The 27,062-nt window shown below is 46.6% G+C and overlaps 1 protein-coding gene across 2 annotated transcripts in view; it reads left to right on the top strand.

Moving 5' to 3' along the window:
• The window catches only part of LOC100120279 (retina and anterior neural fold homeobox protein 2), a 31,921-nt gene extending 5,652 nt beyond the window's left edge, over positions 1-26,269 (top strand). The window contains exons 2-6 of one of the 2 annotated variants that reach the window (XM_016983169.2): positions 6,633-6,847; positions 23,277-23,374; positions 23,456-23,640; positions 23,995-24,082; positions 24,468-24,572. In XM_016983169.2, coding sequence (XP_016838658.1) covers positions 6,633-6,847; positions 23,277-23,374; positions 23,456-23,640; positions 23,995-24,059 — 563 coding nt within the window. In that variant the 3' untranslated portion in view covers positions 24,060-24,082; positions 24,468-24,572. Of the gene's footprint in view, positions 1-6,632; positions 6,848-23,276; positions 23,375-23,455; positions 23,641-23,994; positions 24,083-24,467 lie in introns of both variants that reach the window. The other variant, XM_016983168.2, reaches the window with a different exon arrangement.
• The last annotated feature ends 793 nt before the right edge of the window (positions 26,270-27,062 follow it).

Here is a 27,062-nt window from a genome sequence, read left to right as displayed (position 1 = left end):
ACAGTGGCGGAAGCGGAAGAGGGCACAGGCGAGGCGGCGCGACACATAGCGGCAGCATTAATCGAGCCGAGCGACGACGCGTCTGTGCAATTTGCGGGCGAGGACGATTAGTCAGATTAATATCGACGCGCGTCTGCTGCGCGCGTGTGTGTGTGGAGTTGCAGCTTGTTCGATCGTTATAATGTCGACGGTAAAGTTTGTTGGCTGATTTTGAGCGAGAATAAATAAAATTTGTGTATTGCGGAGATTCTTATCTGATTGATTTTCGTGAAACGGCTTTGTTATACACAGCTACGCGCGTTCTCGTGATGCTCTATAATTAAGCTTTTTTAATAGGGCTTTATTATAACGTCGAATTAGGCCTGAATTATGCATGATCGTAATTAAATCAGAGATAGGATTTCGGGGTGATTTATGAGCCTCTTATCAATGACTGGCTCTTGTTTTTAATTAATTTTATGGGGGAGACACATTTATTGTGGGTTTTTTAAAGCACGAGCTGTAACTGCTGACGTTTTGAGTTAATTATTTTTATCGTGCATTTATAGCTTTGACAGAATTTCAGTGGTATTTTTACTGGTTTTTCCAGGATTCTACCTTCTTCATCAAGATGCGGCAGAAATAAAACTCGAAAACAATCCGCCGCGCCGCAAAGGCTTCCTGTAAAGGCAGTCAGCACGTAAATAATCGTTCCACAACGAAATCCATCTATCTATACCAACAATCCTCCCGATAAGCTGAAAAATCCAAAAAAAAAAACGAAACCGTCCGTCGGGAAGCGTCTCACGACCAATCCGTCAAAACCCACGTTCAGCCACGACGTCTTTCTCACCACAACCCTCGTTGCTCATAATTCACTCGGAGCAAGCGAGAGAGAGAAAGGTAAAAAAGGGCTGCTACAACACACACACACAAGCGGAGCTTGCGATGCCGGCCAGAGATACGCCAATAAAGCGCGCGCACGCCAGCGAACAATTAAATTATTAACCGGCGACGATAACGAGCCACGGCCGCCGACGTTGGCCGATTGCTATTATAATGAACCTCCCGCAGGTGTATGTGTATACGGGGGGCGAGAGAAAATAGAAAGGAAAAACGCCGGCGATATAATGCCCGGCAAATTATGCGGCCGAGAAGGGCTTGCGCGAACGGCCTAATGAGTTTTGCGAAGGAACCGGCTAAAATGCCCGTTAAATTGAATTGATAAGGCGGCGTGTGTGCGCGCGCGCGAGGGGTGACTTATAGTTTTTGCACGAGGAGGTGTAATGCAAATTAGCTTGATACAAGCACGAGATTGAACTTTTGCGTATACATAGATTAATGGATCGTTAATCTATTGTGACGAGATATATCTATAACTCGTATTTATTTATTGCTATATAATATGGTCAATGATCTAAGCTTCAGGTAATATGTTTTATATGATTTTCAGAATGTGCCTTATTAACAATAGAGACGCGTTAATAGGTATAAATAAAATAATAATAAAACGACGCAGAACGAAACAAAAGCCACAACAAAGTGTCACGAGTGCAGCGACCTCTCGAGCCTCGCTCGCTCGGCCGCGAAACTTTATATCCGAGCGAGAAGTCGATGACAGCTTAAGAGCCTTCGCGCGAGCTCTTAAGAGGATAATTTTTTATACTCCACAGCCACACTTTGACAATTTAATAATTTCGTTACCCCGCGAGAGCTCGTATGCGAATAATCAGCGAGAAACACGATACCCCCCGCTGCACGGAAACCCGTCGTCGACTCGTGAAAATTAACACCCACCACCAGCCCTCATCAAGCTGGATGTTTATTCATAAGTTTTCTGAAATATACGTGCGAAGAGAAGACTTTTAATGCACTGCTTCTGGAATCTTCCGTTAAATTCATTACAGTAAAGTCCTATACATATGCGCACCAGGTAATACGAGATGATAAATACTCTTAATTCTTTCTTAACGCAGCGAGGGATATAATTAAATGTAAATACAAGTATCGTGTTCGATAATCCTTTATATTCCGAATGTCAAGCGGTAAGTCCGCGTCTTCGGTTATATCCCTCGCGATATAGACGTAATTTTCAAAACACCTGGCTCACTGACGGAAAAAAGAACGTACAATGAGCATCGAGAGAGACTCGAGGACCAAAACACATCAGCGGCTCCCAATATACTCCCCGAAAAAGCAGATGCTGCTATATAAGAGCAGACAAACAAGTCCACACTCTAGTCTACCCCCGGTCCTGCAGCCGAGAAAGACAAATTCCGTAATCCTCTTTGGTCGGCGCGCTAAGCTGCTCTCTCTCTCTCTCTCTCTCTCTCTCTCTCTCTCTCTCTCTCTCTCTCTCTCTCTCGGACGTTTTTTTTCTCGTCTCTTTTTCGCTCCGTTCTTTTCTTTCCGGAGAACACCGCGTCCACTTCGCCGTATACCTACCCATAAATCCTTCGTCGTTTCGACTCGGCGCTGCGCAGCTTCAGCTAAATTAGATCTCGATGCTGTCTGCGCGTGTGGAAAATCGATTTTATGCAACAGAACACGAGTTTGTGAATATTCGAAGCGAGAAAATAAAAATAATCCAAATTGAACGATGATGAAATTAAGTGAAACTCCGCAGCAAAGCTTCCGTAATTACCGAGCCATAATGGCGCTCTTAAGGTACGTCGAATTAATTTAATATGAATCCCGCTCGCTACTCGCGGCTGAGGGTTAAAGAAGGAGGAAAAAAATTGCTCTCTGCGCAGCGCAGCAATTTGCGTAGCCGTCCGTTAAGCGGGGCAGGCGAGGAAATTTTAGTCGATCGACGAACGAACCGACGATTAATAAGCTGTCAGGCCAGCTTCATCCGTTAATCTTGCGCTAGGTTATGCCGCACTTTAGCCTGGTATACTAGAGAGGCGAATGTTCTTCCTTATTTTTCTTACCTCTATCGCGCTCCCGCTCCTTATAATATTATTAATCCCTCCTCTCGTACCTGTATCGTTTGTCTCCGTTGTAATCTGGAAGTTATCTGTCGCTTCGTTTCCCATCGTGACGCGCGCGAGCGGCGTTTAATAATGGAATTATTATCGACTGCACCGAGTTTTCGCTTTGAGAGAAAGGATGAAAAATTACGAGGAAGAAAGAAAAAAAATGCAATGGGATACATAACTCACAGCGTTTAAAAGCTGACTAATTGCGCCGGTGCGGAGAGAACGCGCGAGCGGTAGCCGAGGTGAAAACGCGCAACTTAATCGCGCTCGTGTGCGGCGTTTTTTTTTCTTTCTCTCCCTCAGCCCCTCGTTACACACACGCATACGCACGGAGGCGCGAAGGAGGCTTAATCGAATAAGCGCTGCGCCGCGATGATAATCTTCGCGCGGGATCTAGGCTATCTTAATTCATCAGCTCGTCTTCTCTGCGGCCGATGCCGTCGTGTCATTGTGCAGCTTGAGGAAGAAAAAAAAAAGAATGTTTTCGAAACGAGGGTAATTTCAGTGCTTCGTTACGCTCTTTAACGTAGGAGGAGAGAGAGTCTTTTTACGGACGGTTAATTTGGTTAATGGTTATGTATTTGGAGTAACGGTCGCGTTACGCATGCGGACTGCAGGTCACGAGGTGTTAAGAAACTGGCTTTGTGATGTCACGTGTGTGTATGCATTGGAGTATAATTCGGTTTACTCAATCCCAATAAGAAACGATCGCCGATTCGGTTAACCGATCGAAAATTCCGATACGCGCGAGAAAAGCTTGAAAAAGGCTCTCCCTCAATCATCTCTCTCTCACTCGGCAAAAGAGAAAAATCAAAAGTCGAGCGGCGGCCACTTACGTGAGATTTCATTATCGGCGATCGGCCCATTAAGAAGTTCGTTCTCGCTCTTGGCGTTAAAGCGCTCGAAATATACATGTTACACGTTACCGCTGCTGCTGCTGCTGCTGCACAATCCCCCCCCCCCCCCCGTCCATTATCCTATCTCCTCGTGTCAATCTCCTAAGTAGCTACAAAGAAGGACTCCTTTACGAGTCGACGATACGCGCCTCGATAACATCGCACTTCGCGTTTATATATTGTGAGATCGCGCGGCTCGCCTTCGTCGTTTTTCCGGCTACCGCCTATTTTGGTAACCGACAAACAGCATCGCTGCGATGTTGTACGTATTTTTATTCTCTCATTTTTTACCGAGAGCAGTCGTCGAGTAATTGGGAAACGCCGTATGGGCTTGCGCCTTGGTTCTTTTGATTATCGAGCGGATGAAGTTGAGAAACGATTTTTTTTCTCTTTTCGAGCTGTACGGGAGAGAGAAATCCGGTCTGAAATGCTTGTCAATTCTCGTAAACGCATTAAGATTCCTTGTCAGAAAATTGATATGCGGTGTGTGCTGCACGCGTGTGGAAGGCGCTTTTGACACTTCTCGATCTGCTCGCGGGATTAAAATGTTATTTTCGAAACCTGCAGCGGCTTCCATTGATGCTTTTTAATCGCGTGTGTATGTGTGTGGATTTTGTCGTGTAGCAGGTATAAAAATAAATATTTAGTGACACACGACGCACATCCGAAGCTAATGCATATAAAACGACAATTCGTTTCTTTTTTAATCGAGGATGAAAGCTGCAGTGTTTATTAACGCTTCTACATCGTACTTCGAGAAACTTTGTAATTTAATTAATAAAGCGTTCGACTAAAAGCAGTGTGGTGATAAAAACAAAAAAAAAATATAGCACACGCAATCAAAGTCCCTCGCGCGATAAATTCACGCCTCGCCGTGCAGGTATACAGTCGCGAGAAAAAGTCCGACAAAGTGCAAAAGTGCGCAACGCCGCTCTTTCTCTCCCTATAAAGCGGGAATTTCATTGGCCAACTCACTCCCTCGCCTGTACACACTATATATGCGTACTATGCACATACACGCGTGCGCGCGCGCGAAACTAATTAATGCAACGCAGTCGAGGTGGTACCTGCAGGCACCGGCGTAGACTCGCGCCCATTACTCACGGCGATAATAACCTCGCGTGGTGGTCACCCCCTTTCGTTGCTAGCGATGCTGGTCTGTGTTTGTGTGTAACGCGAAAACAAAAAAAAAACTGGAGAATCAATTATACGAGATTTTGATGCGCAATGTCTTGATTTGATGGATTTCCTTCCGGTCTGTGACGGTCCGTCAAGTGTTTCTTGTTTTTCGGAGAGAAACTTCGTGCTTTTGATATTATATAGATATCGCAGAGAGAGAGAGTGAGAGAGAGAGAGAGAGAGAGAGAGAGAGAGAGAGAGAGAGAGAGAGAGAGAGAGAGTAATCCAGTTCTCCTTTGTCCGCCGTCGCTTTCGTACACTTTCCAGTTAATGGAATATCGATCGCCGTCGGTGTTTTAATTAGACGAATTAATATCGATAAAAACTACGCGTTTAATTTGCGTAATTGCAAGAACAAAAAAAAAATGATTGATGCTTTCTGTGCGGAGCGGATGCAGCAGCCGGGGAAATTGCATTCTTTTATTAAAATTTAATTTCTGTTTCTGGTGGAACGGCGGCGAGTGTACCCTTAACTCGTTCAATTAAATTTAATTCGACTGAAAAATAACGAGAGAATCGCGCTTTAACTTCTTTTCCTGATGAAAAATACCGTCCGCGCGACAGTCGTGTTTTGTATATAGAGAAAAAAAAACAATTATGTATTTCTATTTTAATCGACTGCTTTGTTTTCGAACCCGTTATTGGGAATTACTTTTTTCTGCGTTTCGATTGTGCTCGTTGAATTTACGTACGTTTCAATTTATTTTGCGATATATCTAATGTATAGCTGAAAAAACAATGATTTGCGTTTCATCGAGCAGATGAGGCTGTAATACGACGAGCTCGAAATTAGTTATGAATAGATTTTTTCTCCTCCCTCCATATAATACCGAACAAAAACTAACGAATAGTACCGCAAGCAAAACAATCATTAGACTAAACCGAATGAGAAAGAGTATAGGGTCGGATTCATAAAAGGTAAATAGCAAAGCGGAAGCATGTATAGCTGCAGGTAAAGGACTACACGTGAATGAGACGAGCGGTAGTCGTAGTATACTACAGCCCTCTATACTATCACTCAATGAAATACTCGGCAAAAAAGCAGCATCAGCTTCAGAACAGCTACAGCCAAAATTACGCGGTGGCAAAACAGTCCGCTGGATTATTGATTGTTGTTGATAATTAGCCGGTAGAGGGACGCGTCAATCACCTCGTGTATACGCCAAGGCGGGGTTTATTAGGCTGTTGGTTAGTGCCCGGCGCGCAAACTCGGCTCTCCCTCTCTATATCGGCGCCAGCCATTGAGCTGGGCCCGATTACCTCCCCACAATTCGATCTAATGCACTGCGAGAGACGCGATAGGAGAAGCTTAATTATGCAGCTAATGAGACTTCGAATATACCCAGAGGCTTCCGGTCTCTATATTATACACAGCAGCATATATCGCGGGGCAAGACAACGGAGGCGTCCGCCCATACACTTTGCGCACTCGACGAATTTGTCGCGCTCGAACGAGGAGCTGGAATTTCGGCTGGGGTGCGAGATTTTGATCGGAGGGCTTTGTTATAATAGATTTTGATGAGCTGGTGTTATCGTTGATGGAATGTGAATGCAGTGAGGAATTCGCTGGTTTATTCGTAATTTTTAACTCTTGCAGCCGACCCAGGCAGCTGCAATTCGACGGGTGGTAACAGCGAGGACGAGCTCAGCCCGAGTATCGAGAAGAAGAAGAAGCACCGACGCAACAGGACGACCTTCACGACCTACCAGCTGCACGAACTCGAACGAGCTTTCGAGAAGTCGCACTACCCGGACGTCTACTCGCGCGAGGAGCTTGCGATAAAGGTCCAGCTGCCAGAGGTTCGCGTACAGGTCAGTAAACTCATCTTCGTATACGTTTCATTGACTTAGAATCTCGAGGTCTTCTAATGTATCCGATAAAGTGAGAAACAGGAAATCGACGGATCGTAGAGTAGTCAAACCGCAAGCAGTACCGTTACAATTCTATTTAATCAATACGATTTTAAAAAATACGTTGGCTTCACACTCCAGAATTGCGTCTACACTACCCATACGGCAAAGCCGCGCCAACACGCGCGCACAAAGGATACACACACACAACGCGAGACTAAGCGGCGCAGTGCTAATGACATCGTTTCCGTGCAAACAATCGACACGGCAATCGGGCCGTCGGGGCGACGTATTAAACTAAATTAAATTAATTATGTGCGTGACAGCGATAAAACCGCGCCGACTGCTACAACTTGCATGCACAGCGACGACGACGCGACGCGACGCATCGATTAGACCGATCGTTGCGCGTGAGCTGTAGCTCGCTGCAGTTCAAACGTCAAATTAACTTATTCACGAGTTGGGGTTAGCTGCTGTGTATCGGCCCGAAGAATCAAAGTTGTATGTGTGTGTCCGTTACCACAGCGCGTGTGTTTCGATTGTTGTGGGACGTTTAGGTGGCGATTAGACGATGGGACATTCGAGCTTTGAGCTGGAAAAGTTGTTTTATCAATTTATAACTTTTTATTATACGTAAAGAGTGACAATCCGTCATTTGAATAAAAAAAAATCGCTCTCGGGGATCAGAAAGGCTCGCCGCCTTGTCGATTCGAAATGGTATTTATTCAAAAACTAATTAGAGCAGCGCTCGCGCGAGTCCATAGCCGATTTAATTATTCACTTTAACATTTACAGGCCGCATCCTCGCAATTTTCCGTGGAAAATCAATAAAACCATCCACCCACACACACACACGCGGCCATCGGCGAATAAAAATCCCTTTGAGAGGATACTCATAAACGTGGGGCGCGCGCGCGCGCGAAAATCGCAATTAAAATGTTTAATCTCGCGGCGTACACGTAAAGGTCGGCCGACTTTTTCCAATTTTCCCGGGGACTTGTTTCCGAACTGCGCAATCCCCCCGGAGACTTTTTTCAAGAGCGGAGCTGCTGCAGCCGATCTAATCCTTTAAGCTTATTAGAGTCGCGGGAAATAAAAAAAAAAAGAGAGAGAGACGGAGAGAAATAAAGTCGACGGGGCGCAAATCCGCGGGAGCGTGTACTTGTTAGTTCGAGGGGCTTTGTCATTTTTTAATTGATCAGATTATTGAAACACGAGCGCTAATCAATCGCCTTGCCGCGCGTAATGAATCGTGTTTCGCCGAGAGAGAAAGGCTGACTTTATTAGCGAGGATTTGCGCGCACCTATATGAGATGTGCTACACTGTTACAAAAGCATACGTTGAATAACAGTTAAGTAGGTATGATAATAGTTAAAAAACCAAGCGAGCGACAAATCGCCAATTAATCACTCCTTACAGCGCAAACCTCAGTCGAAACCCACGCGGTAACCACTCACGAACACGACATTCCAGTTCACCCTCGACACTGTATATAGTCATCGAAACAAACACACACACACACAGGCATTTTATTGGCACGCTTGCGCGACGCCCATGGAGACTCAACTGCACACGCCAACGTCTGTCACGCGTGTCGCGTATCCAATTTTCCTCCTCGGCTACTCGCGACGTTTATGATCCTCTCTCTCTCTCTCTCTCTCTCTCTCTCTCTCTCTCTCTCTCTCTCTCTCTTTCTCTATACATATACACGTATACACAAAGAGAAACGTATAACCAACTCTCTGTCCACGCACGGTTACACCAGTCCACCGCGTATATCGGCATCACGTTCGGTCACGCGTCAATTAATGCGCCTCGACGGCGGCGCGCGCATACGGCTTTGAGAATCAATGTTATCGTAATTGGGAATTTAGTTTTCCAACCGATTCGGGGAATGGCTAATTGCCCTTCCTTTGCGATTTCATTCAACGGCGGAGGGATTATTACAGTTAATTTTGCAATCGCGCGCGCGCGGAACACAAGGTGCAACCAATTACACATGGCGCGGTTCTCTCGCCGAATTAAAGTCAATCCGGTCTGTTTCGTGGGCGTAAAACGCTGAGCGCGGGGAGAGAACGTGAAAAAAAGCTGGAAGGAGCGAGCTGTCACGCGAGAGCCGGAACTGCGCGCTGTAGGGAAAAAAATAAGCGACGTGTGTATAATGCGAAATAGGTGCGCGCGTGATGGGGAGAGAGAGTTAATTCGACGCGGACGTTAGTTTGCCTGTGCCTAATCGATATCACGCGAGAGAGAGAGAGAGAGAGAGAGAGAGAGAGAGAGAGAGAGAGAAAACACGCCGATGGTGTATAGTGTGCGTGACTCCTCGCGAATGATACGCTTTGTTAGCTTCTGTCTTTTATGTGTGTGGAACTCGATAGCGATTGTTTATCGCAGATTACGTTCGCTCTCGTCGCAGCCTACAAAGAAACTATAATGAATTCAATTATCCCTTTCCTATACAAAGCAATTTCATAGGCGCATCCTTTCATCTCCCTTATCGAATTCCGCACACCTTTTAAACGTTGTTTTTTCGCTCTCGATCGTCGCGGGTGAAGGAAAGCGTATACGTTCGCAAGCCTGCGCACTGCATCCATGAGCCAAATTGAAGAATTGAAATAAAAGCCGAAATAAAAAGCCCGAAGAGAGAGAGAGGGTTTCGCGGTTCCGCTCCTCCCGATAGTAGTTATTTCCAAACCGAGAAAATTGACGTTTAAAACTGACCGACGACTGCAGCCCCCCACACATACACGTAGAGTAGAAAATAAAACGGGAATATACGTGCAGTGATAAAAGCTATGGCCGCGCGTGTGCCAGCGCAGCGCAAAAACGTTATCCGGCGCTTAATTCGGACGGCGATTAAAAGTTTCCATCTGCAAAACCGCGGAGCCCATTTCCACCTTGACCACGTCGCTGTGTCTGCAATCGACGTGTGTGTACATACGCTAGAAGAGGAGAGAGAGAGAGAGAGAGATAGTTTAAAAGGGCAGATTGATTTTTCGCGGCGAGCCGGCTAATTCGAGTCCGAGTAAATCGCTCTCTCTCTCTCTCTCTCTCTCTCTCTCTCTCTCTCTCTCTCTCTCTCTCTCTATCTGTACGTGTAATTCAAATAACGGAAAATCCGCGCGGATATTGCTGCGCGCGCGTGGCCAAGTTCTTTTTTTCGTTGCCGCGCGAAGCGAGGATAACTACTATCAATTAACGCGGGCTTTTAAAAAGTTTCGCGCGCGATATCCCTTTTTATTTTGTTCAAAGCGAAGTTTCGGGTAGGATCGTTGATTTAATACGAGTCGGCAGCGGGGGAGGATTGATTGATATCGCCGAACTTTTTGAGGTGACTATTGTATTTTGATGCGACCGTTGTCTGCGCAGTGTTTTTTCTTTTTGTATGTACCAAGGTATAACAACGTTGTTATCGTTATATCATAGCAATTATATGATCGAAGCGCTATAGCCGTGAATACATAAATAATCGAATAAACCGACGACACGCGATAACGAGAGGTATACACATCACCTATAATCGTGAATAAAAACGTCGCGCTGTCTGATTTACCCTCCTCGAAACATCGAGCCGATCGAAGAAGCAACGACGATCAGGCGCAAGGACATCCCCGTGTAAAGCCGATACTTCCGCCAGTCTGTATGTGTGTGTGAGTATAACAATAAAAATAAACCGTTGAGCCAGTCGCGGATAGACACACGAGCGAGTTTATGTGGCGCACGACACCCCGGCTGAATTGTTTCGTGTCTGATATTATTTACCGCGTCGTTGCCAGGGACGACGACGAGTCTCTCTTTCTATACAAGCTCTACTGTCAGTGAGACTGAACCGGAAAATATATTTTCTGATACTTCCTTGATACACGCCTAATTGCTTAACTCTTGGATACGCGCGTGTGAGTGCGAGCGAAGCGAGTGAATAATGGGGGTTGATTTGCTCCCGGGAGGAAATTTCCATGTCGCCGAGGGGTAGGCCCGCGCCTCACGTGTTTAGGGTTAATTCGAAGGTTTTTATTATATGGCGAGGGGCTGTCCGCATCCGCGTGTGTGTGCGAGGAACACCTATTAATGGGGAATTCATTGCGACACTTTTATACCGGGGGTGGAAGAGCGTCGAGAGACTGTTTGGCTTTATGACCGATTGAAGTCGTGTAACTCGTGTATAAGGAGCTCGATTTTAACGCGAGACGCGTGTAACTTTCGCGGTCACGAATAAGTTTTAGACGTCGATAATAAACTAAACGACTGTTAGTAAACGTGCGTCAAGATCATAAGTCAATTTTATGAGAGCGTCGTTACGGAGAATAAGATCATTACGAATACAATCACTCAATGCGACTACATCTAGCCCTAATCCCGTGTAGACGATTCGAAATAATAACACCAATATTCGCCCTCGTCATTATCGCGGAACTAATCGACAAACCTGACAAATAGCGCAGCGCGAAAAAAAATACATATAGAAGATAAAAACCCCCGAGAAAAGCACAGCCCTTATACGTATATATACACCAAGAACAAGAAGCATATACGCAAAGGAGAGAGACTCACATCCCGCGGATTAGGTAATCCCCTTAGTTCCGGTCCCGCGTCCAGCCAAGCGTAGACCATAAACTCGCGCCCCGATGACGAGGATAATAATAATAGTAATGACGCGCGACGCCGGCGGTATAACGTCCTCGAGATGTATGTATATGTATGAAGCCCTGGGTCCTTTTCACGCCCTATAAATCAAATTAATATTTCATCTGTCTCTCTTTCTCTCTCTCTCTCTCTCTCTCTCTCTCTCTCTCTCTCTCTCTCGCTCTTGAAGGAGGGGCTGTCCATCGGACCGAATGGAGAAAAGCATAGTCGAGCGGAAGATCGACAAGTGTTCGGGTGTAAGCGATCGTGAAGTATCGTGATGATTCAATTAACCTCCGTTCGATTTATGACGCCTTTATGGACTGTAGTGTCTCGCTTTTTTTTGCACGAAGGCGAGAGACAGAGCAGTTGTCTGTGGGCTGGGGAGGTGTACATATGTTACCCCCAGAGGCGGTGCGGGGCTTTTAATGTTGGGCTTTTGGAAGAGCGAGCAGACTGTTATTTCTTCGGCTGTTTCGAGTGGTAAACGCTGCTGAAAAAGGTTAAACGTTTGCAGTCGATATAGAATCAAAGAAAGAGTACAGGATCATAGGTAGAAAAACACAACTAGTCCTCTCTCGAAGAACCCAATTATGCAACTGACGTCGAAAAAGAAATTCAAATGCACGAATAACAAGTCAAGGAATCGCGCGCAGTATGGCACGCGAGAAAATAAGTCGAGAAAGGAAAAGAAAGCTCTCTTCCACACCGTCTCGTTTTTCTAGGGCGTCATTCCAGGCGTAAAACAAGATAATGGCGCCTCGGCCCGTGGGAGATCAAGCACCTGGGCTTCGCGAAAAAAAAATGGGAGAAATAGTCTAACACCCTCTCTCTCTCTCTCTCTTCGGTAAGAATTTCTCAGGCGGAAAAAGAGAGCTCGCCACTTTTTTCCACCACTTGCCGACACTGCTGATGGTTCGCTGACTTAGGACGAGTTGTGTTTTTTCAAACTCGCGCCCTTTTTATCCGCCGCATCAAAGAGCGATTTTTCTTATTCCTATACAGCTATTATATGGCCACGTAAAATGAAACGTGAAATTGAATTTTCCCAGCAATTCTCGGAGCGTAATCGAATCGCCGCCGCGACGATCGATTATAACTGTACACCCCCATGCTCTAATGCGCTAAAACTATTGACCGACGAACTTGCTTCTCGTGAAGGAAAGGTTAGCGGCGCGCGAGGAGTTAGCTCTCAGGACACAGCAGCAGCAGCAGCGTCTCCTAACGAGTAGTTATTATAATTACTGCTAACTGAATATCCCGACTTTTGCTTCGGTGCAGTACGTCGTTGGGAAAATCGCTCCTCTCTCTCTCTCTCTCTCTCTCTCTCTCTCTCTGTCTCTCTCTCTCTCTCTCTTGAGGAATATAGTGTTAATAGGCGTGGAATGGCGAGAGAGGGGGATACAACATCCCGCTTCTATTAATTGCACTTCACCCTAAATGCAAATTGTACGAAATTGAGCGAGGGCGCCTCCCGAATATTTGGAAACTCCATTACGAAGGGGAGAAGAGAGAGACGAAGAGGGGATGCGGAAAGGACGCAGGCGCAGTCCTTCGCCCTCTCCCTACTGTACATATACCTATATACATCATGTATGCAGAGGTTGGGATAGAGGGAGAGTTTATCGCTGGAGAAGAGAGTAGTGGCATTTTTTTTTATTTTCCCCGCGATGAAGATTGCCGCGGCAGGATTTGCACCGCATCGGTCTGGAGAATATTTTTTACCGCGAATCGCATTCGGGAAATTTCTGTGCGCTATGAATCGAATTTAGCGTTATTCGCGGTGCAACTCTATATTTTGCGTATCTTGGATGCCCCAAGGACAGGCTTTTCCTCGGAGTAACTCTGAGAGCCAGAGCTTCGTGATTGATGAAATCATAGCGGGGATATTCGATAAGCAGATTCAACGAGAAATGCACTTTCTCGGGATCGAGCAGAGTAAACTGAAATTTTCTTTCAACCAATCGTTCCTGCGCGGACGCGAAATGAAATTTTGCAGCGATTTTATTTCATTTCAGATACACGCGAAATAACACGTGTCCCGGCGCAATATCGATTATCAATTCGAAAATTACGCCACACACAGGCTGTAAGGGTGCAGTACACTCAGGTATCTACCACCGCCGGCGGCTCGAAGTTTGATCAATGCAGCGCGTGCGGGTAGTAAACTTCACTTCGAATGAGAATTAATCAAATCGCCTGTCCTGCTCCAAATTCGTATACACATTAACTGCGACTCCGCACGAAAGAGTATAGGAAATAATTCAGGAGTATAAATCGATACTGAAGATTAGAACACCTACGGTGAGAATCGACTCCGCGAGCACATAGTCAACACAATAATCCACCCAATTCGCCACATCAAAAGCGCTCACGGATACAAAAGCCTCTCGTAACTTTCCCCGAATACCGATAATAAGAGCTGTGCCCTTTCCCGACCACAAAAATAGCCGCGCTACGCTCTTTCCCCTCGTCCTCCCTACACAAAACCGCGCGGCAAAGCGTGACGACGATCCCAAGAGCTAATTCGCGTTCAAAGCTTCGCCGCGGCTCGATTAGAAAGCGATTTTCTCGATGCTAGAGTGAGAGAGACGAGGGAAAGACACATCGAGAGAGAGAGAGAGAGAGAGAGAGAGAGAGAGAGAGAGAGAGGGGGAGGCTTAAGGTTACATCAACCATTACACAAATACACTGCGCTCTGGAAGATTGGCTGTCCGTCTGTTCTGCGGCTCAATTAACTACTCTTTCTCTCTCACTCTCGACTAAAAAGGGTTGTACGCGCGCAGTCTTTTCTCCCCCTCGAGCATCAATCATGTCGGCGGCGGCGGCGGCGGCAACCCTTTTCTCGAGGGCGGTTTCTACGCTCCATTGAGACGAAGTGTTGTGCTCAAACACAAAAACACTTCATTTGGCAGATTAGCTGTTAAACACCAGGGAGGAGCGCCGAGAGTGAGATAGATGGATGCGTATATGTGCTATTTACGACGCGACTTTTTTGCGAAACTATACTAGGCCAGCGAGTGCATTATTACAGCAGCGCTGTGCCTCTCGCACAATGGGCTGCGGGGGGAACAATGATGCGGGGAGTAATCCGCGAATTTTTCGCGGTGGAGAACAACAATGCCGCTAATGTTCTAGTTTCTCTTTTTGGCGTGTATAACACACTCGCCTAGGCGCAAATTGCCTAATAGAACGTTGCTTTTTTTTTGGAAAGGGATTCGGTATACGGTAATGATTGTTGCACATTGTTTCGCGAGGACTGAAAGACTAGTTTATTGTGGAGGCGGTCTATGCGGCTTATTAACCGAATTTGAATTAAACGCCCGAGCGCGACATATGTCTCTGGTATAGTCTCGCGACTAACTTTTTATTCGAAACAAATCAATTACCCGCGAAGCAAACAATCCCGGATAGTCGCGTCGAAATTGAATTCCGCTAGAGACGAAAATCTCATAAAATAAATCAACGCAGCGGCGCGCGTAATCCTCCCCTGCGAATTCCCACGAGGAGGCTCCACGCGACTGTAACATCGTCTCCAGAGTATACATCTCGCTCCAATAACATAGACGCGACCTCGTTTATTAAGACTCGCCCCTGCTCTTTCACCACACACACACACACACACACACACACACACACACACACATATATATATATATATATATATATATATATATATATATAATGCGTTCATGGCGGGGAGTTATTACACAAATCCACGCGGCGTCATCGCACAATTAATAAAGAGAAAAATCCGGTCGGCTCACTCTCTCTCTCTCTCTCTCTCTCTCTCTCTCTCTCTCTCTCTCGTTATAATATATGCGCTTATAATAACGTCAGAGCGCGGCGCGCTTTGTCGGCAGGCTCGTAGATAAAAGTCCTCGCTGCTCTCGGCAATTAACAATTAGCTGGCGGTCCTTGTAATCGAATTACCGGGGCCCATTGTGTCGGGCCCAGGTACAGGCGTATTGAGTTCCTTCGGCACTATATAGCCGGCCCCGCGAGAGTCGCTCTCTCCTTTCCGGCATTCTTTTCGCTTAAATAGCTATACTACGGCCGCTACCGCTTCTACGCGCGGATCGGATTTCGCGCGGCCCGACGGTGGTGGTACACGCCGTCGCACGTGGTGTGTTCTCCTGCATCGCAGAGTTGGCTGTAATGCTATTGTAGAAAGAGAGACACGAGAGGACACGACGATGCAGAAGTGCTGGCTATATGCACAAGGCGAGAGAGATCCTTTACAAAGGTTGCGCTGTGTAGGGATGGATAATATACGTTATATGTGCGCGTGTGTGTGCGTGTCACTGCGACGTGAAAATATATCCGTTTCAAAGTTCCAGATTTCACTGCGCGCGCTTTCATTTCAAAGGTTGAAGGGACTGTGCTCTTTTCCTGCTCTGTGCAGTACTTTCTTGCGAGGCTTTTATCGTGAGCAAGTGTGTCTGGGATGCGCCGCTCGATTATATTGTCTGTTTATCCGTCGCGACGATACTCTTTCTTGGAGAGGTTTTGTGTGAGCTATTCGTATATAAGAGCGAGCGAATCATTTGAATTTCGGAATGAATGAGTAATCGAGACGATTTGTTTCGTTTTCCTCTTTGCATCTGCGCCGAAGAATCTGCTCATTATACGTTATCGCAAAACAAATAATTCACGCACATCCTCGCCTACATGCGCATCTCACGTACATCTTCGGCGTATCGTAATCGTCGGCCGGCGGATTAGTAACACTAAACTCTCGAGACTAGCGCCGGTCGCCCCTCCTTTTCGAGATTCCGCCAGTCGATTATACGCGCGCGGCTCCTTTTCCTTCTACCACCACGGGGATGATGCGACGACTGTACACGTATTATATACACAGTATACTATGAAGCAGTCGAAGAGAGACTCCCACGAGGATATTTTCCGTGCCGACGCGACGCAGATGCGATTTGTAGAATTTTTTGGCGCGCCGCCGCCTTTGAGTCGAGCCAATCGAGCGCGAGTCTTTCTCTCGGTATGGGCTTACTACGATTCTTCGAATTTGCGGCTTTTTTCGCCCGAGACGCCAATGCTGCGGCGGATGTGAACGCGATTGTTCTTTTTTCGAACCGGCGCTTTTGACGCGGGTTCGATGCTAATATCCGCTAATGAGAATTTATTCGGTGTATGAATATACTCGTTATTAAACGCCGCGTTTCTTTGTCGTCGAGAATAATCGATTCCGCCGGAGTAGTTCCGTCCGCGCAAACAAACAATTTATCCTGACCATCGAATCAGAAGCCCGAGTCTCGCGGCGAAGCTCCAATTACCAACTAAAACACGGAAAAAGCCGCACTGCCGGTCGTCTCCTCGAAGATACGAGCTCGAACGGCCCAAATAATCGCCGTCGTCGCGCGATTGAAGACGGCGAAAGCAGCCCTCGGAACGTCGTCCAGACAGAAGCGATCTTAATTGTCCCGCGGGGAGAGAGAAAGCAAAGACGTCCGATGGCTATATAGAATCTAGACAGGGGATCGACGAATAAACACAAGCCGACGTATTGCAGTTCCGGATATATATATATATATATATATATATATATATATATATATAGCGAGAGAGAGAGAGAGAGAGAGAGAGAGAGAGAGCGAATACTCGGCGTTTAACGAGCAGCAATAGCTGTTCCACAGTAAGAGAGAGAGAGAGAGAGAGAGAGTCGCGTCAGACGCAGGGTACCGCCCCATTACGATGTGTACGCGTAGGGCCAGTGGAAACCTGACTATTAATTTGGTTCCCAGGCGGCGACACATCAGAGGAAGATATAGAAACGCGAGCGAGCTTTAGCTTACGATGGAGGGGGGGGGGGGGTGAGGAGATGGTTCGTGCGCGGGAGAGATGAGGATAGGAGAAGAACAAAGAGAGGACTGATGATGGATATGGTTTCGATCGTCTACCACAAATTTAAGAAGATAACACTGTATCAGCGTTGCAGTATCGAAAAGAACAAACCGAAAAACAAAAGACACGACAGAAAGAGAAAGCGCTAAAACACGCGCAAAAATGTATACCAGGGGGCAGTAGAATAAAGCTCGAGGGCAGGATCGGCTGCTGCTGCCTGCTAGGTTAATAATCATCAAAAGTCAGGGTGTTTGTCGAGGGCGGACCTCCGGCCTTTGTACCCGAGAGCTCCTACGCTCTCTACACGACGCGTGTGCTCCTGACGCTAATATGACTCTGCCGGGCTTTATTACGAGTTATTAGAGACGGTCTGCTGCCGCATGTGTGTGTCGACGGTTGCAGGATTTCGCGACCGCGGCATGTCAAGGAAAATAATTATTACGGGCTTTTCTTCTCGGCGAGTATGAGGGAGGTTTTTTCTTTTGTTGCAGTGTTTTACGCGCGCTTACGGGCTTTTTTGGACGAGGATGCGAAGTTAATTAGCGCCTTTGTGCGCGTGACTTTGGGAGTTTAATTTGAAACCGGACGATTTTTTGCGAGCCGGATTGTTTCTATATGCGATAATCGTTTAACGCGTTCAGCCCAGAAATACTCATCTCTATGGTACACATCACAGAGAAGCATAATGCCGCGATAAACAGTTAAAAAGAGCGTCCGCATAAACAAGTATAAATACATACGCTCCCCGCGACTCCCGCGCGTGCATTATATACCTGCACATATCGTACATGCACGCGCGCAACTGCAGCCCGCGCGTACATTATCCCGTCGGTCGTTGCAACGCGCGCACACACAATGAGCTGCATTTACAGTAGAGCACAGGCTCAAAGCCGGGGTGTCAAAATACGTATAGGCCATAAGGCTAATTTAGCCGGAATTACGTGGTTTCTCGACTCCCCGGTAAGCAAGCAAGCGAGCGCACACTCCTCCTTTCTTCCGCCGACCCTCTATTACATACATACATACACGATGGCTGATGTACAATAACGCGAGCGCGCGTGTAGGCACACGGTACCGCGAACCGGAATAAAGACGAGAGAAAAGAAGGACAACGAGACGAGTCGCGGATCTTTCTCTCGTGTACTCATATCCACTCGAGGTGTGTATGTATCCGTATAGAGCGCGTGCCGCGCGCGGGGGCATTGTGAAAGTGAAATCGCTTCGTGTTTGAGATGTTATTTGTAGCGCATTAGTATTGTTGCGTCGAAGCGTTATATATGACGGACGAGTAGAGCGAGCGGGGCGTTGGAGTGTTTAAGGGTGATTACGCGCGACGAACCGCTGCCGCCGTGTTGGCTGCTGCAGGGGTGGCTCATGCGAGAGGATGCTTTATTGGAAGAACGGACGGTGTTGCGCGTGTGTGTGTGTGTGTGTGCGTGGTGAACAGTGGCGCTCAAATATGCTGGGTTAGGCGGAGGGGATGATGATGCTGGGAATGTGGGAAAGTTGACGGATTTTCCGGGTGTGTCTTTGAGGAGGTTGAGGTGTATGAAGTTTTGCCGAAGGAAATGATCAAGACTGTGTACGTAAACCTCCGTAAAACAGTTAAAGATCCAAACAGGGCTTTCTAAGACCTCATTCTTTTCTGAACAATTGATAACATTAAATAACACGGACATTCCACCGCAGCATCCGCTAGTCTCACACTAGAACTACACCAGAAGAGCAGAACCGACTCTTTCACCGTAAAAAATGAGCACGCCTGTTCGAAGCATTGGAGGGGGTACATCGAACCCCCCTGGAAGGGGTAGGTCTCAACGCACATACCACCACCAGCCCCGCATCGCGCACATGTGTATATAAACTCTTGGTGCGAATAATAGAGAGCAAAAGAGCGGGGGGTGGCTCTGCAACCCTCTCTCTATCTCTCTCTCTCTCTCTCGCGCGCGCAGCCGGATTCGGCTGAGCCCGAGTGAAAAACGCGCCGCCCCTATGAGCAGCCGATGATGCATATGCATGGCGATTACGGGCGCTCGAGAGAGCGTAAACGGCCGGGCGATGATGAGCTCCTTTTTTCGTCGCGCACCCTTCGAGAGTACACGGCTAGTGTGCGAGTAGTCTCTTGACTCTTGGCGTTTCAGTGAGCCGGCACTGTTGCGTCCCTTGCCGTCGACAAACGTAGACCTAAAACGCTGTGAAAACTTCTCTTTTTCGATATCGCTCGATCGAGTATAGAGTATTTAAGAAAAAAACGTAGTCGTACGAGTTGCCCTATAGTAACACGTTGCAACCCTGACACACAAGCGAAAACCACCCATTAAATCCAGAACTCCTCGTCTAATTCCACGCATATACATATACCCCGGGGCTAAAAAAGGGCCAGAAGCGCATTGTTGCCCTGCGGCTCCATCTCGCACACAAACACCATTGACAAAAGCCTCGTACCAGACGACATCACGCGCACGCAGGGTTAGCTCCAACCAAACCCACCATATACATTATACTCCGGGAAAAGGAAACAAGACATAGCCTACAGTATGTCGTGCACTAATGGCTAGAAAACGAGGCGAGAAAGAGAGTAAAAAAAAAGGATTGAGTGACAAGCAAGCGTGAGATTCGTCGCGACACTGAGCCGCAGCACCGAAGTCGAGAACAGAGAGAAGGAGACACTCCTTTCGCGGAACGAGAGTATTAAGTCCGGCCTATTGTGCCACGGGTGTGATGGGTATCGCGCGAGGAACAATGGCCGAAATCTGCTAATACACCGCATGGACCACCCCCCGAAAGGGATAGGATGTACTCGCTCTTGCGTGAACCACTGAGGATATGGCACCTTTAGCTGGTTGGTTGCATGCTGAGGTCACGTAACCGTTTATTTGGTTGCTAACGATATAAAGTTTTTAACGCTGCAACATTTCCAATTATACATCCATCCAAAGCTGCACATCTCCGTCAACCCTCCGTTAATCTACTTTTGCGCCTAATCACAGAATCAAAATTGCCTAAACTGACGCGCGCAAGGCACAACCAGAGCCTCTCGAGAGAATTCCAGCGACATACGGTCACTGCCACTCGACTATACCCTAGCAACTATGCTCACAAAGTGGATATCGCGCGTTCGAATCGCAACACTCGGCTGTTTTTCTTTCTGCCGTCTATAATACTGCGCGCAGCCTCCTCTCGAGACTCTCGTCACGGAACACTGATCGCATTATTCGTCGCGCGATCCACTGGCTTTTTTGTCCTCCGTGTGCGTATCGCGACTGAACGATCTTCTCGGATTATCATTGTTCCGTCGCGTAAAACAATCATAACGAGCCCCTCCCCAGTACAGAGTCTGCAAACTCATTCAAACTCGGAGCAACGCGCGAGCGCCAATATTACGAAGCCTCGAGATATTATAATAAAGTGTATATTCGCGAGTAAGCAGACTCGTGGCAATTTACGCGGAGAAGAGCGAGGCTCAATTGAAATGCAAGTGAATCGGGACGACGTTCTCTCTCTCATTTTATCTCGATTCTCCCGCCGGCGAAAACGAATTTATCCGACGATATCATTTGCCAAGAGAGAGAGAGAGAGAGAGAAGCGAGCGGCGCGATAGTACCGTAATAAATTTACGCCCTAAGGAGGTTAAGCCGCGTTAGCTCTGTTCTTTATATTTCCGAGGAGCAAGTTGCTCGACTTTATACTCTCGGAAGATGGGGACGGGGTATTGCTCGCTTTTTACACCTTCTCTCTCGGCTTGTTATTTTCCCTGCGCGCTTCTTTCGCGAGCGAACCAATCAGGAGTGACGGGAGGTCGGGGAGCTGCTAGTATGCGCGTCTTTCTTTTTTAATCTCGGGGATTTGATTGTTTTGCCTGGCTGCGCTTGCTGGTTGAGTTGACGTGGGAATTATTTTATTTTATTTTCCAAAGCGTAAACCATTTACATCGCTAGTTAAAAAATCTAAATTTACTAACTCGTATAACGTTTTTCAACGATGACTAACCATAACAAAATTTTACGATACTAAAAAATTCCGACCTTGCGGCCTAATCCAAAGCACCCAAAAACGCGGCTGTGCTGTAAAGCTCCTCCGCGCGTTTTAAGGCTCCGCATAAAAGCCCGTCTTCAATTTCCTCGCCCCTCACTCCCCCGCCAGCATAAAACAAGGGAAATTCGCTTATTTTCCCATCCCGCGAAAGACCGAAAGAAAGAGAGAGAGGGAGAAAGGCATCCGGCGGCATCTTGTCCTGCAGAGTCTTATCTCATTGTCGAGGTTGCCGTGTAAAGCGCGAGCGCGTCGAAAGAAAATTGCTTCTCGTCACGAGCGGAATATCGTCCTGATGAGCCGGCAATGACGTTCCCGCGACCCTCGAGCTTATATATGTATATAAGTACGCGAATATTATGCGGCGTAAGCGATATAATTCGCGACGAATGAGGGAGAAAAGAGCAGCGTTTAGTTTAGCTTGAAGCGAGTTTGTTTTCAACCCTTATACGATTTCGTTGGACTGTTGTTCTCGAAAATCCAAAAATTTCTCAAACACTCGCCGGAAACTTCCTCACTACGTACAAACACAGCGAAATGAGAAAAGTGGCTGCAGAGGGTGAGGCGGCTGGGCGGAGCGGCTCGGTCCACCCCTAAACTGCCGTTGCGTAAGAAAAGCAGCAGCTAAGAGGGCGCTACGCTGTAAAGAAAAGGTGCGAGAGAGAGAGAGAGAGAGAGAGAGAGAGAGAGAGAGAGAGAGAGAGAGAGAAGGACGAGTTCATACAGAAGCGAAGAATAAAGAGCGAGAAGAGCAGAGGTCCACACCCTTATTCGCGCGCTCGCGTCAAGAGGGTATAACGAGCTCGAGGGCGAAATCGAAAGTGAGAGCGGGGGTAAGAGAGAGAGAGAGAGAGAGAGAGAGGGAGAGGTCGCGGCCATGTTGATTTCTTCTTTGCTCTCGGTATGGCTGCTAGTCTGCCGATGGCAGGTCTCGTCGACGATGCTGTGCGTATAGAACGGGAGGTATAAGTAAGATTCTCTCTCCTCTCGGAGGTCTGGATTCGGCTACTTATGAATAATTCGGACTGGTATAGTCGATTCTCTGCTTTTAAAGAAAATAAATGGCTTTTCACCCGAGCACAGATCAGAGCTCCCGACGAAGTTTATTCACTCTGCACACGCGTCACTCTACTTAAAAATTAACCCATTCTCCGAATCATTCACCGACAGCTAATAATGCCTCGTTTTTTTCCGTATTCTTAATTAGCCTCCGGGAGCACTTTGGCCTCGCCGCAGCCGGTACACAGCTCTACCATATACACCCGTACAACAGAAATTGCCGCCTTTAACCTCCCGACAGCCGCGCGCGCTCGCGCATATACAATTTTGAAACGGGCGTTCGAAACCCCTAATTAGCCACAAAGAGAATCGTCCGGTAGCCGCAGCTTTTACCAAATAGACGTCGTCGCGCATATGAGGAACAAAAAAAAGAAACCAGGTTCCAACGGTAGCAGCCGACGGAGATTAAGATAATGCCGACGCATTAGCGCCCACGTTTTATGTATTATTTTCAATGTACGCGCGGCGGCCGATGAGTGATAGAGGATTTTTACTGCCCGGTCATTATGGCGCCGCCGCCACTACACGCGGTTAGTACGTGATCTTGGACTATTTTAGTTCACTTCCGAGAGTTTTTTTTTTTCGTTCTTTTGTAACCGTAATGCTACTGTGAGCGGATGATGGTTTTCGAGGCTGAGAGCGAGTTATTAGGATGAAAATTTGGACTGTACTATGGTGTATTAGGCTTGAAAAAATAGCGTTCGCTTTGATTGGAAAATTGAATGTCCTCCGTAGACTTATGCAATGTTACATAAAACTAAAGAAAAAGTATAAAAACTCGTACGAAAACTATAAAAACGAATTTTCTCGTTGCAGGTGTGGTTTCAAAATCGACGAGCCAAGTGGCGCAGACAGGAGAAGATGGAGGCAGCGAGGCTGGGCATAAGCGAGTACCACGCAGCCAACGCAATGAGGTAAAAACAGCTCCGCGATATAAAAAATCATATCTCCCTCAAAACAATCAAAAAGATACTCACGATCTTCAAAATTCACAGGAGCGTAGCCGGACCAGCGCTGGGCCTTCCAGGCGACCCATGGCTACACCCAGGCGTGTTGAACACTCTACCGGGCTTCCTGACTGCGCCGCCCGCAGGCTACGCTAGCTACTTGACGTCCCCCAGGCGGCTGCCCTTGACGCCCGCCTGCGCTGGTACCGTCCTCGACGAGGGCACCCTCTCCGGTAAGACCCGATGTCTATATACTCTTTTCTTCGCGAATATGTGCTCGTGACAGCTGCACGCCCCTTTCTCTTGTGCACTCGCGCGGCGCTCGTATAAGCTCGTTGGAAGTGTAAGGAGAACGCGACGGAATTTTCATCTTATTTGGCCGTATTGCTTACAGTATATACGATTGGGCCAATCGCGAGATGTGTACTTTGCTTGCTTTCCAAAGTTTTGAGTTTAAAACTGGATGTATAGACCGTTGGTTTTGTTTATCGATCGTTTATGTGAATGAAAATAAAAAAAGAAAATTTACGATTTGAACCATATGCAGGGAATTTAATGAAGCGTGTGCTATTTGTTGCAATGTTTAGCTGCGCCGCTCGATCGAGAAAAACAACTGACCGATGTACTCAGACGATTGTACAGAATGATATAATCGATATTCATCCAGAACAAAAGGTTCTCTTATATACTCTTTCTTGTATACTATATAATCGAACAAAGCCGCGCGCGCTTTCTCTCTCGAGCACTTTGATGCTCATAACTGCTATATAAATATATTGTGTGACTGTGTCTCAGTACATTAATCTACCTATGAATTATGGTTGGACTGATTCGAATTGATATATGGCTGGCTCTCATTGTTCTTTCACCAGGTGTATGAAACATTTCACCGAAATAGCCTGTGTCACACTCGTACGTCAATCCCTAACTATGAATCATACGATAAAACTAGCGATTTTAGTCAAAAAATATAAATTCTCAAATTTATCAAGCATGTTTAAAATATTTCATCTTATATAATATATCTAAATCGAACCCTCTCTGCAATCTCTGTCAACAGAAACGCTGAGCGGCGGCATGGCGCGAGTGGCTAGCGCAGGTCACGTGGGCCAGCCTCCAGCGAGTCCGCCAGGTGGCCACGACCCCCGTACCTCCAGCATCCAAGCGCTAAGGATGCGCGCCAAGGAGTACGTCGAGACAGTCAGCAAGAATCTCCAGCAGCAGCAACTCCAACGCAGCAGTCCACCTGGACTACAAGCCAATCGGGACGACTCTTTCGTGCCGGTCTCGTGAACGCGAGGCCTATCGTTTCTCGATGAAGACTTTTGCGAGATCGTACCCTCTGCTCTCGGCAGCAGGGTGTGCTAGTTTGTATCGACAAAAAAATGACAGATCTGGCACAAGTGAGGTTATGTATTCGTGAGAGAGGAAGATGCAATGAGAGTGAGAGTGAGGTCCAACGTTTTATGAAATTCGCATACCTTCGTTGATGTTTGGAGACTTTTCTTTCGGAGTAGCGTACACTTTTGCTTTGCGTCGAAGATTAATCTTGAAAACTGTTTCGGATACTCGTCACTTGGCTTTTATGACTCGTAGCGTTCGACGACTATTGCGGGAGGAAGATGACTGGTGCGGCGATAGAGTAATGCGAGGAATTGATCGCACGGTGCAATAATATGTACAAAAAAAGAATGTTAGAATCTGCACCGGTACGTCGTTGAATTTCTATTACGTTGAATGACAGAAAATCAAAAGTAACTAATGTATCACAACTACGTCAAATTCACGAGACGTCTTGGTAGTTTGGTACTTTAGCAACGTAAGATTAAGCTCTGATTGATTTACAACAATTGTATAAGGTTTATCGGGAACAATGTAACGCGGATAATTGCAACCAATATATAGTTTTTAGCGCGACAACCTTTCGTTTTGCGATTCACATATTGGAAGACGTTTACGCTGAAAGCAGATCTCGTATCACCTAATCGAATTTATAGCGTGAAAATTTCTCGAGTGTCTGAGACAATCACCGATAAATGATGTAAATACATGCGACGGCTGAAACTCCAACAATGTTTCTAGCCATTTCGCGCGATATGAGCAGTGAAAAAACTCATACATATGTATACCATCTATAGTGATGTATACCCCATTACAGGTATGTGTAGCTACTAAATAAAAGCGAGTAGAACGCAATGCGCAATGCTTAACGAGAAACTCATATGAAGTACTTAAGAGAAGAATGTGCTTAAAGAGACGGAGCAAAGCGCGTGAATGTAAAACCAACTCTGAATTTACACGTCGAATCTGTAGGTCGGACAATGTAATTTGTTAGCGTAATTCCGTAGTCTAGTGTATAGTGTGAAGTAAACATGAACATAAGCAAAAATACTGAAGAGACATATAGAGACGAGTGTATGCGGGGAAGAAACAAACATGTCGTTAAATTAATTAAAAGCAAGAAAACAAATGAAGATAATGTTCTACAGTATTAATAAGTTATAAGACACAGAGGAGCGTATGCATGCGTCCATAATCCGTGCGGTATAGCATCGCGCCGAACTGACCGAATCGCTGCAAAATAAGAGTCGACTGATCGAATGAATATGTCACACAAACAATTTGCACACCCATTTAATGACTGTCTATATTATAATAAACGAGTAACTATCGCAAAACTAAATATCCAAGTAAATGATATAACAAGGTCAGACGTGCGACATACCGCACTGCTCCATGCTCAATGATAACAAGTACGCAAGAATGCAAATAGTTGTAAGTGAAAAATGTTAGCGACACACTAGGATTCATTTGTATATAGCAGCTCATGATGAAATAAATTTGATGTACATATTTAACTTTGAACGCCTACTTGACGTCTCTCTCTCTCTCTCTCTCTCTCTCTCTCTCTCTCTCTCTCGAACCACAATCCCACCTCTTCCACCAATTTCGTTGCAACGATCGAAAAATCATTTTCCAATTCGCCTTTGGAGATAAAGGCGAAGCAAAAACACCATCTAATTTTATCAGACGATCAGGGAAAAAGTTCCCTAAATTCGGTTAAACTCGTTATCACCATCAGACCTCCCGATCAGAGCTCTCTCCGGTCGCAAAGTTCCAAACCGGATTTCAAATTCTTTCGCGGATAGCAGCCCTCTATCTCTCGCTTTCTCTCTCTCACTCTCGCATGTTTGTCGACGTATTAGCATTTCAAAGAAGAGCTTCAATTAAGCTTTAATTAATTTCGTGAAGCACGGAGAGACTCGACTCTCCAGCCTGTAGAGGGTGGCGCGTTGGCGGGGGCACGAGAGGGGGAGGAGGAGGAGCAGTCGGCCGCCGGCAGCGGCGTCGATTATTCGGTTTTCTTTCGACTTAATTAAAAGGTCGGGGCTGCAGCCAAAATAAGCGGAGAATATTAGCTCTTTTGACGGCTGAAAAAGAGAGGGCACGAGAGCGCGCGCTCGCTGCGAATCTCAAGAATTAACTTCCGCTTTTTAAATTTCCACCCCCGAGCCCTTTTATACGAGCGCGTTAAGCGTTGATAGCAGCTAGCGTCCTTTAAAAGTTTCTCTTGTGGAACTTGATTGGCCAGTTGGGAGAGACGAGTTAATGACTTTTGTGCGCTGCTGCCTTTGGACTATTGCTTTTAATTCTC

The sequence above is a fragment of the Nasonia vitripennis genome, chromosome 2 (assembly GCF_009193385.2).
Source record: "Nasonia vitripennis strain AsymCx chromosome 2, Nvit_psr_1.1, whole genome shotgun sequence".
Taxonomy (NCBI): domain Eukaryota; kingdom Metazoa; phylum Arthropoda; class Insecta; order Hymenoptera; family Pteromalidae; genus Nasonia; species Nasonia vitripennis.
This window is presented reverse-complemented; position numbering and strand designations above follow the sequence as displayed.